We start from the raw sequence: 16,358 nt of genomic DNA, 5'->3' as shown, positions 1-16,358 counted from the left end.
GCATGTCCAATTTATGTTAAACATCCAATGTGCTGCACCAATGTATGTAATTGCCGAACCATATGTTAAAATATGTGGATGTATGGGCCAAAGGCCTTTCAAATCAATAAATCATTTTGAATCTTTGAATCTCTCTCTCTCTCTCTCATATGCATTCAAGTCATTACTTTTGTTTCTCTATCAGAAATGTGAAAGGATGGAAGAAACTACCTTAATGATATTGATAATATGTAGAATTATATTATATCCAACTTCAACTATTACATTCACTGATTTGCTTCTGTGTTCTTCTCCAGGTGTATGACGAATGTGCCTTATCTGCCTCTGTCCGTGATGAGATGAGCAAGTGCTACCCCGATGCCAAAAAAGCCCATTTGAAGCACGGAGGAAACTTTCCTTATCTCAGTAAAAGTATGGAAGTCAATGTGTTTTTGCAGGTGAGAACTTTATATGTGAGGGGCTGAGACGCAAAACCCGCTACATCCATTTTCGAACTTTTGAGAAAATCAGCTTTTTAAAATGCTGCTATACACATGAACATGCGTAAAAATATTTTTTGTGGCTTTTATGAAGTATGTGTTGTGTTTTTGCCGAAAATACTTTGTGCATCTGATAACCGGTAACAATGTGCATTTACAAGCGAAAAAATCTTCTTTTTTTTTCTCCAAAATGTCGCTTAGTGGGTTTTGCATCTCACCCCCTCATGTAGATCATTTAGAGAGCAATTTTGCGGCATGCTGTTGGATGTGACAAGATTGCACAACATCACTTTACATGACTTTGTGGAATGAACAGCCTGTCATGTTAAACATGCATACATATGAATGTCTGTGCAACGGTTTTGAAGTATAAAGTTACCATTTTCTTTTTTCTACATTTGCTATAGCTGCTGATTTGTGCAGATAAAAGGTTACCACACAAGGTATGTGTCAGATTTCTCAAAAGTAAAACTTTGGCCTTCCATTGCTAAGATGTTAAGGTGCTCAGACTCACTCATAATGTCAAGGACATAAGCTTGGCAGGGTCTTAGATGTGTCTATTGAGTTAGAGGTAGACCTATTAACCCTAGCTCAGAAAAATTGAGGTGCACTACGACGGCTTGCCGTGTTGTGCTAATGATTGAATTTGTGGTGTATTTCATGACTGTTGTACGTCCAAATATCTTTTGGGGGATCTCTCTCCTTCCAGATATATATATTTATGGAAGTTCATCACTTTGGTCGCCTAAAACTTCCGAACCACTTAACTTTCGAATGTGAAAAAACTAATGGTGTTTCAGAATCATTTAAAGGGTGCACAGTTATATTAAGGAGTCTGAATTTTCATTTTTTTCCTTAGCTTCGTTTAGATCTTATTTTGGGAAAATCCGTCTTCTAAGACGCCATTGTAAACAAATGAGGCTTCCATTCATGAACAGTTCACACTGATCCGTAATGACTTTATGATCGATTCTTTTTAGTCTGTTCATTGAACGGGTACCCAGCTAGTATATATATATATATTTATATAAAAACAATTGAACCTGCCCAAGACGACTGTCTTTTGTACAGGGGAAAGTTGGTTGACAGATAGTGATCTTGGATAGTGTCATTGTAGTACAGAAAAAAAGCAAGGGGGGACAGGGGAGTGGGAAATGACCATTTCTACAGGTGATTGTCTTGAACAGGAAGTCGTTAGAACAGGTTCGACTGTAGTTGCCTTTTTTTTTCTTTTTACTGGGATCAACAAAACGTACAATTTGTCATACTCTCCTCAGATTCACTTGAGAAAATACGACATGGGCCCATTACGAGCCCGAGAGCTGACGGAGAATGAGCTTGCAATGTTAACGGAAGCAGAAACAGGATTGACCACTTAGTGATGCTCAACAGATGCTTCGATTTCGTTCTAGTGGTGTTTTGTGTTTGGATGCAGAATGTACAAAACAGGTTTTACTGTACACTGAGTGTGTGATGATAACAATCGTTTATTCTCTTTTTAATTGATGATCCTTGTGTTTTGGAACTAGTAACATAAGGCTATTGTTCAATTCACATTACTACAAATATTTCTCTGTATGCAAGTTTAAGAGCCTGTGTTATGTAGTATTAGTTCAACTTATTCCTTCTGTGATTATTCTAAAGGGGGCTCAAGGAAAGAGGTGCTGGAGTTTGGATGGGAACAAATGTATTTCTATTGATCTATGAAAGTCTTTTGTATGTACATCATTTGAAAGATACGGGAGTAGTATTTTTTTTGTAATTTGAAATTAAAAATCAAATATAATGAAACAAAATGCTCATACTGAATGTGACTGTTGAGAATGACTGTCATGTGCCCTCTCATTTCTCTTGGTTTCTCTGTATTGATTCTGTTTTCTCGTCTATTTCTGGTGCGGGAGGACAGTGTTTTGTAGATAGGGAAATCATTTTTTTTTCAAAATGACTATAACCTTGCCTTTTATTTTTATTTTCCTTTTTGTATAATATATGTGTAATGTTCATTTTATTTAAGTGAAAGATATTTTTCCCCACCCATATCTTAAATTTGTTTATTATATTTCATACTTCCTTTATCATATTTGGCTTTATGCGTCACGCATTCTTGTTTGACTGTCATTCCCAACTGGATCAAGGGAACTTTTAACAGGGTTTATGATCAATATTGCACTTTTTTGGATGCCAAATACTTAATGTGCTTGCTACATCTAAGTGAACAAAATAAAGTTGAAAAAAAAAAGGGTCTAAAGGATTTGATGGAATATTTTTGTATCAACTGTCTAAAAATATATTTCAAAAAATTTATATTTGTCTGGTTTGCTAGTAACTGTTGCTATTATGATAAAATTTTACTGCAAGATTAAATATAGTCTTGTGGGAACAGTTACATGATAATTTCTGTGGCTTTTGAAGAAAATTTGTGAAGTGTGCGGCATCTTAACATGTACAAACTAAAGACTCTCAGTCTGAGTCAGTCAATACATGGTGAAAGTGAGTACAGGCTCTGTGAGACATGAGTGGGAAAAAGAAAGTGACTGAAATGCCTGGGGTTTTTTTCGCTGCGTGAGATAGTGGTGGGCAAAATCCGGATAACCGGATAGTTCTCAGTAAAACATTATCCGAATTCAGACTCTTAAACTCTCTTTACTGACCCGTGTGCCTAAGTGGGTGCACCTATTTGTTGAAGTGGTTCTAAAACCCATTAGCAGAATCAGGTTCATTTAACACATTTAATCACTGAAGAGGTGCACTAATACATTATGCGGATTTTGCCAAAGCGTCTCATTGCCCAGCCCTTGCGTGAGACGTTAAAAGGGTACGAACGTGTGTGAAAATATGAATTTACAGAGTTAATAATAATTGAAAAGTGAAATTGCACGCTCGTTTGTTGTATAGTGTGTTTGACTGTGATGGTATTTGCTCATTTTGGCTGTTGAAAACAAGTATTGATAGAATGGACATTCTTAGCATGTCAGATAAGTAAGTCAAAGTAATCAAGTTTGTAATTGTTTATTTATTGCGTCGAGCTTATCTAGGTTGCCTAGCTTAAACTAATTTTACAGCTGCATCATTCACCCTGCGTTATGAACTTTGTGCTTCCACTTGTGATTGTGAGAGATGTTAGACTAGTCTAGTTCTGTTTATTTCATATCGACTGCTTAGTGTGAGACTGGGCTATACACCATTTTGAAGAGTGACATGTCGTCACCCCAGAACTATTTTGTCCAAATTGTCTCTTTATCACATTACACCCTAGCTTGCCCGGGATTGCCCGAGAATTCCCTTACGCGCTCCATTCTGACTCGCCCGGAACCGCCCGCGCGGACCTAGCGTCTTTAGAAACGAAGTCTTGCCTTGAGGAGACTCTGGGGCAGAGATTTTGATTTGCATAGTTATAGCAAAAAGTTTCTTCTTTTGTTTGATACCGAAACGAAATTTTTCGGGCCAGTAGTTTAGTATGAGAGCTGATCGAAGTGCAATCGTGTTACCAACACTTCGAAAGTGTCTCGACTTGTTGAAAGGCAACAGAATTGAGTTCGAAAACGGAAATAACGATGGATTTGAGCAAAAACAAGCATATGAAAAATCAGATGGCTCAGATTTTGATAAAAACGTTGTAGCAAGAGTTTGGGGTGATTCAAATTGATCAGACGGAGAAAATCTAGAATTTGGATCTAGGGCCCGACCGCGAGGCTGAGAGTGAGAGTGACGGGTCGGACACCCCGATTGAACTAAAGTTAGAACCTTTCCAACAATTTGCGCATACATAAAGTTATATTTTTCTGAAACTACATTCAGTTTTCTTTTTTACTTTTCTTTTTTCAGGATTTTTGGAATTTGTTTAGTATTTTTAAAATGTGTTTTTTAAATGCTTGTATTCACGGGAAGTGGGTTCCTTCCCCTTGCTTAGGATCTAACAATGGACTTCCCGTCCGGGTGCTTAGGGTATAATGTGTTATATAAGTAGGCTACGCTTCGGACATAATAGTTCAGAGGCGATGATATAACGGAGTATTACACTTACCAGTCGATATGTGAGGCATCGTGAAATCAGGCGCTCGTCAAAATAACAAAATTGGAGAAACAGGCATTTTTCCCCACCAGTTTTGCAATTTTAATCAAAATTTGGGTTTTTTGTTCAACCCTTTTATGTCCAAATAAAAACACACTTCCTTGTGAATTGTCTTGTAAAACGATGAAAAGCTCAAAATATGTAATTTTTCAGTTTTCAAGGACTCTTTAGCTATTAAAGTTACCAAACTTTGGCGGCCATTTTCTCACTATTTTTACCGCTGAAACCAAGTGAACTTACCTCTTTCAATCACAAATATCTTCACTTCTGCTCAAGATAGATGGGTATTTTTTTCATCAAAAGCAAGATAAATGAACAAGCTTTAAGTTGATACCAATAACTCCACATGCGCAAAAATTTACGAGCACCTGATTCCACTGCGTCGTGACCGCCTAAAATATGCTCTTTTAACGTAGACTGGTATACAAGCTGTTGTAATTGTAACATCATTATAGTGATGAGTCAGGGGAACTTTGGACCCAAGGCCCCTCAGTGTAAACACGATACTGTAGTGAGGTAGGCCTGTCGCCCATTCTTTCTGACAGTCACTTTTCATTTGGAAAAAATATGACATTTTTTTCAAGGATAACGAAATGCTTGTATCTCGTTTTTCGTCTCATTGAAAGTGGGAGGTGGTGGGTTAATCATGATAATTTTTAGTGTGATAGGACTTATGATGATGTTGTTTAGATACTCCCTTGCTAGTCCATGCTTTGGAGGGATGTTTTCTCCCCTTGCTTTGACTTTTTTTCCGGTGCTTTTTTGGGGTTCGACATTTGGTTCTGTATCATCTACGGTAGTGCTTTCCCCCATTTTATGTCATTGTTATGAGTGATCATTACTGTGGTGTTTTAGGATGATTCAGAGCAGATTAGGCTGCTATGCCATACACAATTGATCAAGTGATATGGATTTAGTGGGTCATTTACCTTTTTTTCCCCCAATAAATGGGCTTTTAAAAAAAATTATTTTTTAAACTTTAAATAAATCTTTTATTTGGAGTTAACACTGACAAATGTACTCATATTCAGTTGCATCCTGATCAGCAAACCAAGGCCTGTTTCATTGTGTGACTACAACTTGTAGAATAGGACAGTAATAGAAGGTCACCTGCTCATCATAACAGTTCCTAACAATAACATTGTGATCTTTTTAGAAAGTGTTTGTCTGAGCTTTCTAATAGTTTGGAAATTACTTAATAGAGTCAAGAGGTTCACCCATGAAATTAGATCAAGACTGATCAGACTGTGTTACTCTCTACTGACAGCAACCAGAATTGCTCGTCCTGCAGCACTTGAGCTTTCGCTGGTCATTCCATTGCCAAGTTGTAGAGGGTGAAGGTTTTAACATGTTACAATATTGTTATCAACTTGTTCTCTTTTCAGGCATCCGGTCTGGTTGGGAGAAAACAAAAATAATCAGAGGGTCTTAAAGATTTGGGATGGGATTTGATGTGGAAATGGCTGGTAACAATTCTATTGCACAGTCACAATCATTTGTGCCTTTCTTACTTGTAGCTTCAGTCTGCATGACTGTCTTAGAAACTTTCATTGTTGGCTCCAATTCACCGATTGCCTGCTTTGTGGGGGTAGTTTCACTCTTACTCTTACATTTTAGATATAACTATCAGAAAATAATGTGGCTGGCTATCTCTTAGCTATTTTGGAAGTACATGCTTTGTAGAGAAGCCTGGACTTGCCAAAGGGTAGAACTGAGAACACTGACATTTCATGCCTATTTGAGTCCCCGCATTCTGTCACTGATAATATGATTATAAAATGAATGTCATCGTGAAAATGTTTTTCAGAGTTTTGTTTATGCTGTTGTTTAAATGAATTGTGGTGACATAATTGTTACAAACGATATAACAATAATTTTTGTGTCAAAAGAGTAAACTTTCAGAGATTCTGTAAATAGTGGCTGCCATAACTTACAACTTTTCTTAAATGTCTGAAAGTTCTGATCTTTGGGCATCCTGTGTCATCTTGATTTGTGTTTGAGTGTTGTGTTGGTTATGTGTGTGAACGGCAGGCAGAACATTACCTTACAGAGTATTTTATTTGTGTACAGTATGTTTGAGTTTGAGATAAAGAGAAAGGTGCAGTAACAAAGATAGCACATTGTTTTGCTCCAGAAAAGCAAGCTAGACAGACAGAAACAGTGTGTGGTGAAGAGAATATGTTATATGGGTCAGTAAAAGTTGAAATGTGTATTGATATCCTGATGGAGTTGTAGTTGTTCCCATTTTCATTTCTACTGACAAGTGTTTGGAATTTTAATTTGACACTTGTTATTGTAGTTAGCCTATGTAAGATGGTGATATGTGTCTCTTAGTGAACTTCAATATATTCTTGTTTTGATGATAAAGATTGTAGCATGAACTATTCTGTATGTATTTGACAAAGATTTATTCAAATGAAAAAGGTACTGCACCTGCTTCTGTCTATAATTTGTGTGAGGACAGAACCAGATACAGATATGCAGGAAAATTAAGATATGACTGATGTGAAAGAGCAGTGTTTATTCAAATGTATTGTATGTTATTTTCTTAAACTTGGGGAAATGAATACTTTGGTACTATGTACATTGGGTCTATCAAAAGAAGGGTTGGGATGTGCATTGTAATAAATCATGTCGAAGTTGATTTGAGAATTAATTTTTCCATTTGTCTCTCTGAGCGTGCATTTTATTAAATGCGCCACCATTATTCATTGCAGTTTTAAAAGCCTCTTTATGAATAAGCAATAACAGTTATAAACTAAGGTAATATTTTAAAATTTCAGAAGATACTTGTTAGTAAAGCTAATCCTTCATCTCACTCTAATTAGCATATATATATATATAACATAATGTCAATGATATCATAAATAAAAAGGAATTAGCTGAAAAGAAATTGATTTACAAAAGCGGAGATGCACTCTACATAAAACTTCAGTTATGGTCAGGAACATTCAATTGGTATTGGTATGTCACTTGTCACTAGTTCACACAGTAAAATAAGAATAAGACAACCTTCATTTTTACTCTTTGTACAGTTTTCAACTTCTTGACCTCCTTTTCCGCTTCTATTTTTATCTTTGTTCTTTGAGCGGGGTCTCTTGATTTTAATTTGAACTTAAATGTTGTTAGTGAATGTGTTGTGAAAATGTGCCAGACAGGTTTTAGATGTCAAAAGTGTGGCAGTTCTTGAATATTGACATAATTTTTAAGTATGCAATGGCCATGAGAGCTGGGATATTGATATTCTCATAATGCTCACTCTGTACTTTCGCACAACGCTGACCCGAGTGTACCTGCAGTGACTGTTGTGAATTGTCTTGTTAAGCTCCTTGGAGAAAGTTGGACCTGTGCTTCCTGAAAATCTCTTTATTGCTTGAATTAGGTTGAATGACTTGAAAAAGTTCATTCTCTTGCCAATCGTTTTCATTTCTTCAAATTCAGATTGTACAACTATTTTGCATAAAATAAGAATCTACTGAAATTCCCAGCGTTTTTCTTCAATAATTTTCGGCTGATGTTACATGTTTAGATAAATTACTTTTAAAAAAGATTTTCGAGGTAAGTCACTGAGGAGCGATGTTTTTTATACTGGTACTGGAAAGATGATAGGGGAAGTGTTTTCTTCGAAAAGAAAACAAATGTACTCAGGGTCAATCAAATTCATGTTTAAACAAATAATGGAACTGGAAATTACAAAGAATAAATTTGCTACATTTTCTTTCTTCAAATGGTGATTTCTTTTGCGCATGCCCAAATTATGTCTCTGATAATGTGAGCTTCATGAAAATATCAAATCAGCCTTGGACCTAGGCATTTTGGAATGACTGAAGGGATACTTTATCAGCTGGCGACCTCAGTGCTTTCTTGTCGTATCTCCATTTTTAATAACAGTGAAAACAGTTCATAACAAAGAGTGAGCTTTAAGAAGAAGTCACATTTTCACTGTTTAAAAAAATGGAGATACTACAAGAAAGCACTGAGGTCGCGAGCTGGTCTCACTTTGGCGTGTCTCACGGCAAGTTACAGTACATTCCCAGTTTGCTCTTCACAGACAGAAATTTGCTGCATTCTTTCTGCTTACTTAGGACAATCTACAGCCAACTGATATCTAAGTGTGTGGCCTGTTCTATACACCATCAGGAAATATTTTATAAATTAAAATTAATATCACACATTGCTGTTTTGGACCTCAGGACAAAAAAAAAGAAATACAGTATAACACGGATAGGTCGAACACAGAGGACTCGAAATAACGCACCCGCCAAACTTTGCCTGGGATCCCTTTTTTCTTCTTCTTTATCTTTGTAAGATATCCCTCGAACTACCGAGGCCAGTCCGGAAGAATTCGAGCTATCCGTGTTATACTGTATTTGTCACTTTCATTGAATTTGTTTTCTTTTTATGTGGGGAACTCTGTGCTACCACTTTTCAAAGAGGAAATTTACTCGTTAATCTTATCCATACATTTTGTAAAGCAGTCTGTCAAAATGTTGGGTTTTTTAAAAGAAATACTGAAAGTTTCAAAGAGTTTTTCACTCTAGAAGTACTCTAAATTGTGAAGGACACAACCCTGGGGGTACAAAATGACCCCAGGGCATACGGATAGGGTTAATGTAGGTGTTTTTACTCCCCCATCAACACACAATTTAGGTAATTTATTTAAGGAGGGGGGCTGCCAACCCTGCCAGTTGGTGCCAACCTGGGCTGAGAGGGATACAACATCCCAGCAGGAAGACCGAAATACTCTATAAAAACCCTCCTCACTCAGGGAAGTGAACTTGGGGCTCCTGCATGCGATAGTTAAGAGCTTACACACTGTACCACAGATGCCGAAAGTAAGGAACATAAGGAATCAACATTCCACTGTGTGAGTAAAAACAAAAGAATTTTCCAGTAAAAATATTTTGTCTCTCTCATACTGAACCCCAACTGCTGTATCTAGCTGCATTCATCCTAGAGACATCTCACTTGCACCTCCATCAAATCAGCAACATAAAATCCCAACCAAGGATTGGATGGGAATGAAAAGACAAAAATTTGTTCTCAGAACTTGACAACTTTATTCTTTTTCTTTTTACTCGTGTCGTCATCAGCAACTTTGGACGAAGAGGCGATGGGCTCAGCGTCTGCACTTTGTCCTTCTCCTAGGGTATCCACGGTTATCTCAGTGATGCCTAGAACAAACCAAAAGAGGACCGATAATGATGTATTGTAAATTAGTTCAAAACAAATTTATTGCTGCATGATCATGGTGTAAAATATTACACCCAACATAACCTTAAATATACTCGTGCGCATTGCATGTTAACCATGGTTTACGCACATTCTTAAACATGGCACACATATATATATTTAATTCATATATCTACACAAGGAACGAGACCCAATTATTCATTTCAGGGGAGAATATTCACATCCTTTCTTTTAAACTTCAAAAAAAAAAAAAAAAGAGGTTAAGATAAGATATACTTTATTAGCCCAGAGGAAAATTTTTCTTAGCTGTAGGACAGTAAAACACATGCAGCTATACATAAAAATTTTAATTATATGCATGCTCGAAAGAGCAATACACATTGATGCTTATTCTGACAATAGCCTTATGCTAGATGGTGAAAAACTTCTTTTATGTCTTTCTTCCTTTTTTTTAGAGGTACATATCTGCCGCTGGATGATCTGACAATCAGGAAAACGGGTGCGATGGGACGTTTATAATGCTTTTTAGACCCCCTACTTCCATCAAAGGCTTGAGAATCTAGTTGTTGACCTAAAAAGTTAGTGTGAAACTCTTCATATCTCTTAAGCATTTTTCCTGAATTTGCCACCTCTAAGCTTGATCTATTCACTAATGTATTGTGTCCAAAATGATCCTGCTTGAGGGATAAAAAAGTAGTGAAAGTGTGTAGCAAAAGAATAATAAGGCAATCAATGTGAAACTGTCATCTCTTTACTCTTTATAAGAACATTTCAAAATTTGTATCGATATTTTTACTCTTAAACCCCCTTACCTCCCCAACAGACCATGCACCCTAAAGCAAGCACATGACAATAGTAAAGGAAAGTTGTTCCCGCATCCAATCTGGACATTGGGGATTGCCTTGTTAGTGAGACAGCTTCCTGGGCCTTCTGCATATTGTGGTAGGGTGGCCGGTTCCTTTCCAGGCCGCCTTTACTTCCCCACCTCGAAGTCAGGTACCCATTACTGCTGGGTGGGCAGGAGGGGGCGGAAAAAAAATGCGCGTCGGAACGGAGGCTCGAACCCGGACTTGCCTTATTATATGAAATGTTTAAGGACACTGATGCCAAGCCTGAAATGAGTGTGACGGAAGCAGTAAGCAGGTGCAGTATAGATCAATTATTTAAATTTGCAATAATATTAGTTTGATGTTGATGTTTACTTGGTGTACTATTTTTATTTGAGGGTGCGGTGGCAGGCCACTCCTGTGTAAAAATCTCTACTAAATATTACTACATAATGGAAAAACATACGAAATACAAAATTGGCCCACTTGAAAAAAAAGAAGTAAGTCGAGCATACCTCTCCTCTTGAGAAATTCTGGACAGTCCCTCTTCAAATGCTCTACTGACCCACACTGCTTGCAAGAGCCACCTGTACATAAAGGGAGAAAATATGATCAGATATGAACACATGATTGTCTTCTGGCTCTCTCAGTGGCCTCGTGGCCTGGCCATAAGGTTTAAAGTTCGAATTTTGTTAACACTTTGCGCACACTAGGTGCAACAATGCACCAGTGAAAATGATCCGTTTCGATGCGCCAGGCCAGAAAAGTCAGTTGCAGTCGCTCTCCTGGCTGGGTGACCAGATGGGGGTATTTTGTACTGCTGGCTGTGTGACTGCAAAAGTGTTAAGGGGCTGATACTGTGTCCTTGAGGAAGGTACATTTTCACTAATTTTCCTCACTTTACCCAGGTGGAAATGGGTACCCGGCTATAGACAGTGAAAAATCTTGTCAGTTTGGTAGTGTTTGAGCACTTAATCAACTGCTTGCACTGTATGTTTCCTGGAAAGCTGAACATGTCTCTCAGTGTTCTTAGGTCTAGTAGGGTAATAATGGTTGTAAAACACACAGAAAGAATGCTGCAGAGACTGGATATGCGCTATAAATAATGCAATTATAATTATTATGAAAAGAAGACACGATTGTCTTCTCATGCCTCTCTTCGCAACGGTAATTTCGTCGGCTGCTCTGTATGCTGCCTTGACGACTAGAGAAAAGAGAACAAAGCAGCTGAAGAAGAGACAAGAGACACTGGTAGGCTGTTAACCATCCCCACTGGGAATGTCCCATTTCTTTTTTTAACCTTAAGGTTATCTTTATAATGTGCAGCTATAAATTTATCAATTCCAATTCCATGTTTTTCTATGCAGTTGAATGAACCTATAGCACTTATAGTACACTGTCCCACTACTAAGTTCCTTTGCTTCAAGAGTTTGGCTTACCTTTAGGGTAAAGTCCTCTCGGGTTGTCCGGACACTGTTTGGATATGTGCCCCTTTTCTCCACAAATAAAACACTGTGCAAATGGAAAAGAGCCTAAGAGGGAAGAAAAAGTTGCACACAATTAGACATCAGCTTTGTTTAGTTTCCCCATGAGCTCATGAAATTTTCACTGACAAACTTAAAAAGATAGTACCGTATCAAAGGTGTTTACTAAGGTTTAGACCTCAGTGTTGACGTCATAGTAAATAAGACATGTCCGTTCAAAAATGTTTCATATGTCTGTCCCCATGGTTTTATGCACCCCGCATAATTTAGCAGTATTTGATCATTTTTTGTGTAATTTCTAATTATTTTCCTTTATCATTCTTTGTTAAAATTAACAGAATCGCATAATTTCACATTTTTGGGCTCAGTTTGCATAATTTCAGAATTTTTTTTGCATAAAACGACGGGGACAGATATATATATATATATTCGAATAATTAGAGAAAAAAAAGAATTTGACAATGTTAGGAGATGTGGCTTCCCAAGACTTCTCAACAATTACTCTGCTGTTTGACAAAGGGTCACCCCTAGGTAACAAACAGGCTCACAGCACATGAGCGGGACGTGAAAGCCCTCTGAAGATGAAATAAAATGTGTGAAATCTATGCCCAGACAAATATTATGTGTGACACTCACATAAGTGTATTATCACTGCTGCCTTCATCTTTGAGCGCTGTATCAAGAGCCCATCATTTTAAATCACCAATTTGTCTTTGTGGAGCATTGAAATCACCGGCATCCATGGAGTAATGGCAAGGTTCTTCACCTTGTAAGTTGTATGCAAAAATGCAAAAAATGTGAGACTGCTTCCCATAGCTTTTGGTTGAGCATCTTCATCCTCTTTGGCAGTATTCTTTATTCCCTAGGTTTCCCCTGAATTATCTATTTAAATTGTGTTATAATAATAATCAGGGTTCCTGCCATGAACTTCTCACCAAATTCAAGGAGATTTCAAGGAGGTTTCAAGGAGAAATTTTTAAAATTCAAGGAGATTTGGTCAAGAAATTCATGACGAAAGCCTATTTTCAAAGGCCTACACTTGTCCGAAAGGAACCATATCATAGTTTCGATTTTCCTACAAAAACTGTTCCCAGGGTGACTGTCAACCCGGCTTCTCAATTTTCCAGGGGGCGGGGCTCATCCATTCTCCAGGGGCATGTTACATAACAATGACAGTGCAAGCTCCATTTATATATTAATATATACACACACACGTGCGCACGCAAGCATGTAGGTACATTATATCCAGTCAACAACATGTCAACGTGGCACTGGGATACTGTGACTTAGGTATTTCAGTCAGTTCTTACTTATTTATATTTTCCCCTCATCATATTCCCCTGTATAAACTATATAAAAATGAATCTTGCTTTGAGCCTGAGAAAAGACCTAGAGCTAGATCTAGAACCAGAACATCCACTGTTAAGAACCATTTTGGGTGTCAAGGTTTATATAATAAACGTGAAAGACAAAAACTAAAAGTAGAGTAATAACATGAATGGCTCAAGTAGACCTAGATCTATTCAGTGTGAGAGGTGTAAGAACTGTGGGAGGGCAAGATGCAGTGACACTGAAAATCTGCGAATCTTGAAACAGAAAGCTAAAATATAGAATATACAATACATATAATTTATTACAACCTACCCAATGAAACGGGAACCCTATAGTTACAAACGCACGGCGTACAAGGTTTGAGTATGACAGATCCCGATTCCATACAAGGCCTGCACCAACGCGCGCTTTGCTTAGAGCTCTAGATAGTAGTAATTAAAATTCTGTAAAGTAATATCTGCTTCCAAGTTTAGTTTTTGTCATCCGGTGTTGCCTTCAACACCCCCCCCCCCCCCCCTCTGCGTGCGTCTTAAAAAAACAAACAATTCCCCCGTTCCCGAGTCCAATACTTCGCAGAGCTCAGACTTTGCCTGAACTTTGGTGACCTCAACCATCGCCGATACTCACGATGTGACAAAAACGCACAGGTTCAATGACCGGTCACGATGGCGAGCCCGACAAGAAGCTTGTACATGTATAACTTTCTTCTTTTTTTTTTTCACAAGTGACAGCACAAGACAAACGATTTATTTTCATGGTGACACAGCGTATGTAACGCAGAACCCGCATGTTACAAATGTGGTGTTATCAGACTACTATATGCCCTACCGGCATATTTCTGGGTGGTAACGAAAGCGAAAACAGATCTTGATTTTACCGATCGAGCTTCGGTATCGCACATACTTCCACTTGTTGTCGCCATTATCGCATGTGCGCGTGTAACGTACTCTCAGGCCGGGAAAGACCGAATGAATATTATATCACAATCGCGACCGGCAGAAATGAACTCAAGGACGTTATCGGATGTGGTTTTCAAATATTCGAGAACGTTTATGTATTTTCCCGGGTCTTTCACGTGCAATTTACAGATTTCTTCAAATTCCCGTTGTATTCCGGGTCTCGGCGATTTTTTTCAAATTCCTGGGTAATTCCAGGGGCCTCCGGGATTCCCGGCGCCTGGCAGTCACCCTGTACACGTGTTCCTGTCCGATCTGGCAAAATTCAAGGAGTTTTCAAGGACATTTTTCCTTGAATGCAAATTCAAGGAGTTTTCAAGGACATTTTTCCTTGAATGCAAATTCAAGCAGTTTTCAAGGACTCCTTGAATTCAATGAGGCCGCGGGAACCCTGAATAATAGTATGTCATGAACAGGTGATGACCATTGTTTTGATGAAGGCATAAAAACATTTCCAGCAAAAAAAAATTAAACTAGCTTCTTTAAAAAAAAATCACCTTTGGGTATTTTCACGGAACATGAAGAAGCTGTGTGTTCTGTGGAGCCGCACTTGAAGCAAGTTCCCTGCTGATTGGCTTCTGTTAAGAATGGACAGTCTGACATCTTGTGGCCTGGATTACGGCAGTTATAGCACACCTGTTGACATTTTGGAAGTCAAAACTTAAATCTAAACAGGAATAATATCTTTGCAACTTAATCACACACATGTATATATATATGTATATCACTATGACTTTAATTTCTTTGCCGTTTATTTAACCCACTTCTCTCTTAAATAAAAGCACCCAAGGTTCTACATTATATCCCTAAAAAAGTGAGAGTATCTTGCCCATACCATTTGTGTCATCAGGCGCTTGTCAATTTTTCGGTATGTGGGGTTATTTGAATCATCTTAAAGCCTGTTAATTTTCCTTCCTTTTGGTGAAAAAAATACCCATCTATCTTGAATAGAGCTCAAGGTATTTGCGATTGAAGGAATTGAGGTTGCCTGGTTTCAGTGGTGAAATTAGCGAGAAAATGGCTGCCAAAGTTTTGTAAATGCAATGGCTAAATAGTCTTTGAAAACTGAAAAATGACATATTATGTACTTTTAATCAATGTGTTTCAGTAAAAATCACAAGGAAATGAGTATGGCTGTCCCCGTGGTTTTATGCACCTCGCATAATTTAGCACGCATAATTTAGCAAAATTTGATCATTTTTTGCATAATTTTTTATTATATTCCTTTAACATTCTTAGTTAAAAATTAACAGAATCGCATAATTTCACATTTTTTGGCTCAGTTTGCATAATTTCAGAATTTTTTTTGCATAAAACGATGGGGACAGGTATGGACATAAAAGAGGTTGAGCCAAAAAATAAAAATTCGATAAAAATGTCCAAATTGCCGGAAAAATGCCTGTTTCTTCGATTCCTGTACTTTGACGAGCGCCTGATTTCACCATGATGCCTTACATTTGTCCCATTTCATAGATTCTCACATTCTATCTGCACACATTGTCACTTTGGACAAATGTAAATTGGTGATAACAAAGGTGGAGACTACTTATGCTAGCTTAAAAAGTGAAGCAAAATATCCTCTAAAGTAAACCATCTTTCTTTGTTTCAGACTTTTGACATCCCAATTTCCACAACCCTATTTGGCACTTGTCAATGTTTTCCAGCTCTAAGGCTCTAGCAACAAATAGTAATCTACAAGTTTTCTCTTACATTTTTTGCTTCTCTTTCTGCCTGCCTTTTCAACCTTCGTTCTTCCCGGCGTTGTTCTTGGAAATTCCATCTCTGAACTCCTGCAGAGGAATAAGCAAAACCTCCAGCAATGATAACAATCATAAATATTTGACAAAGTGTCAAACAACTTAATCAAAAAGAATAAGAAATGCATTGAGAGGGCACAAACTTTGCTACCAAAATTAGTAATATTAGTGTAAAATATGCTAAAGTAGCAAGGTAAAAAAAAAATTATAAAGGCTTGTTATAATAATCTAAATACAGTCAAACCTCGTTGTACCCCC

At 37.6% G+C, this 16,358-nt stretch overlaps 2 protein-coding genes across 7 annotated transcripts in view; one reads left to right on the top strand and one right to left on the bottom strand.

Annotated features, from left to right (window-relative positions):
• Window positions 1-3,005, top strand: part of LOC101855900 (maspardin) — a 17,329-nt gene extending 14,324 nt beyond the window's left edge. For all 4 annotated transcript variants that reach the window (XM_013087122.2, XM_013087123.2, XM_035971959.1 and 1 more), the window contains 2 exons: window positions 297-437; window positions 1,757-3,005. In XM_013087122.2, the coding sequence (XP_012942576.1) occupies window positions 297-437; window positions 1,757-1,858 (243 nt within the window). In that variant the 3' untranslated portion in view covers window positions 1,859-3,005. The remainder of the gene's footprint in view (window positions 1-296; window positions 438-1,756) is intronic.
• Window positions 3,006-9,587: 6,582 nt separating this feature from the next.
• LOC101855364 (zinc finger CCHC domain-containing protein 9) overlaps window positions 9,588-16,358 on the bottom strand; it is an 11,338-nt gene continuing 4,567 nt past the window's right edge. For all 3 annotated transcript variants that reach the window (XM_005106642.2, XM_005106643.3, XM_005106644.2), the window contains exons 3-7: window positions 16,054-16,133; window positions 14,841-14,979; window positions 12,011-12,103; window positions 11,087-11,158; window positions 9,588-9,725 (exon numbers count right to left, since the gene is read on the bottom strand). In XM_005106642.2, the coding sequence (XP_005106699.1) occupies window positions 9,595-9,725; window positions 11,087-11,158; window positions 12,011-12,103; window positions 14,841-14,979; window positions 16,054-16,133 (515 nt within the window). In that variant the 3' untranslated portion in view covers window positions 9,588-9,594. The remainder of the gene's footprint in view (window positions 9,726-11,086; window positions 11,159-12,010; window positions 12,104-14,840; window positions 14,980-16,053; window positions 16,134-16,358) is intronic.

The sequence above is a fragment of the Aplysia californica genome, unplaced genomic scaffold (assembly GCF_000002075.1).
Source record: "Aplysia californica isolate F4 #8 unplaced genomic scaffold, AplCal3.0 scaffold00548, whole genome shotgun sequence".
Classification (NCBI taxonomy): Eukaryota; Metazoa; Mollusca; class Gastropoda; order Aplysiida; family Aplysiidae; genus Aplysia; species Aplysia californica.
Note: the sequence above shows the minus strand (reverse complement) of the source record. Positions and strands in the feature narration are given on the sequence as shown.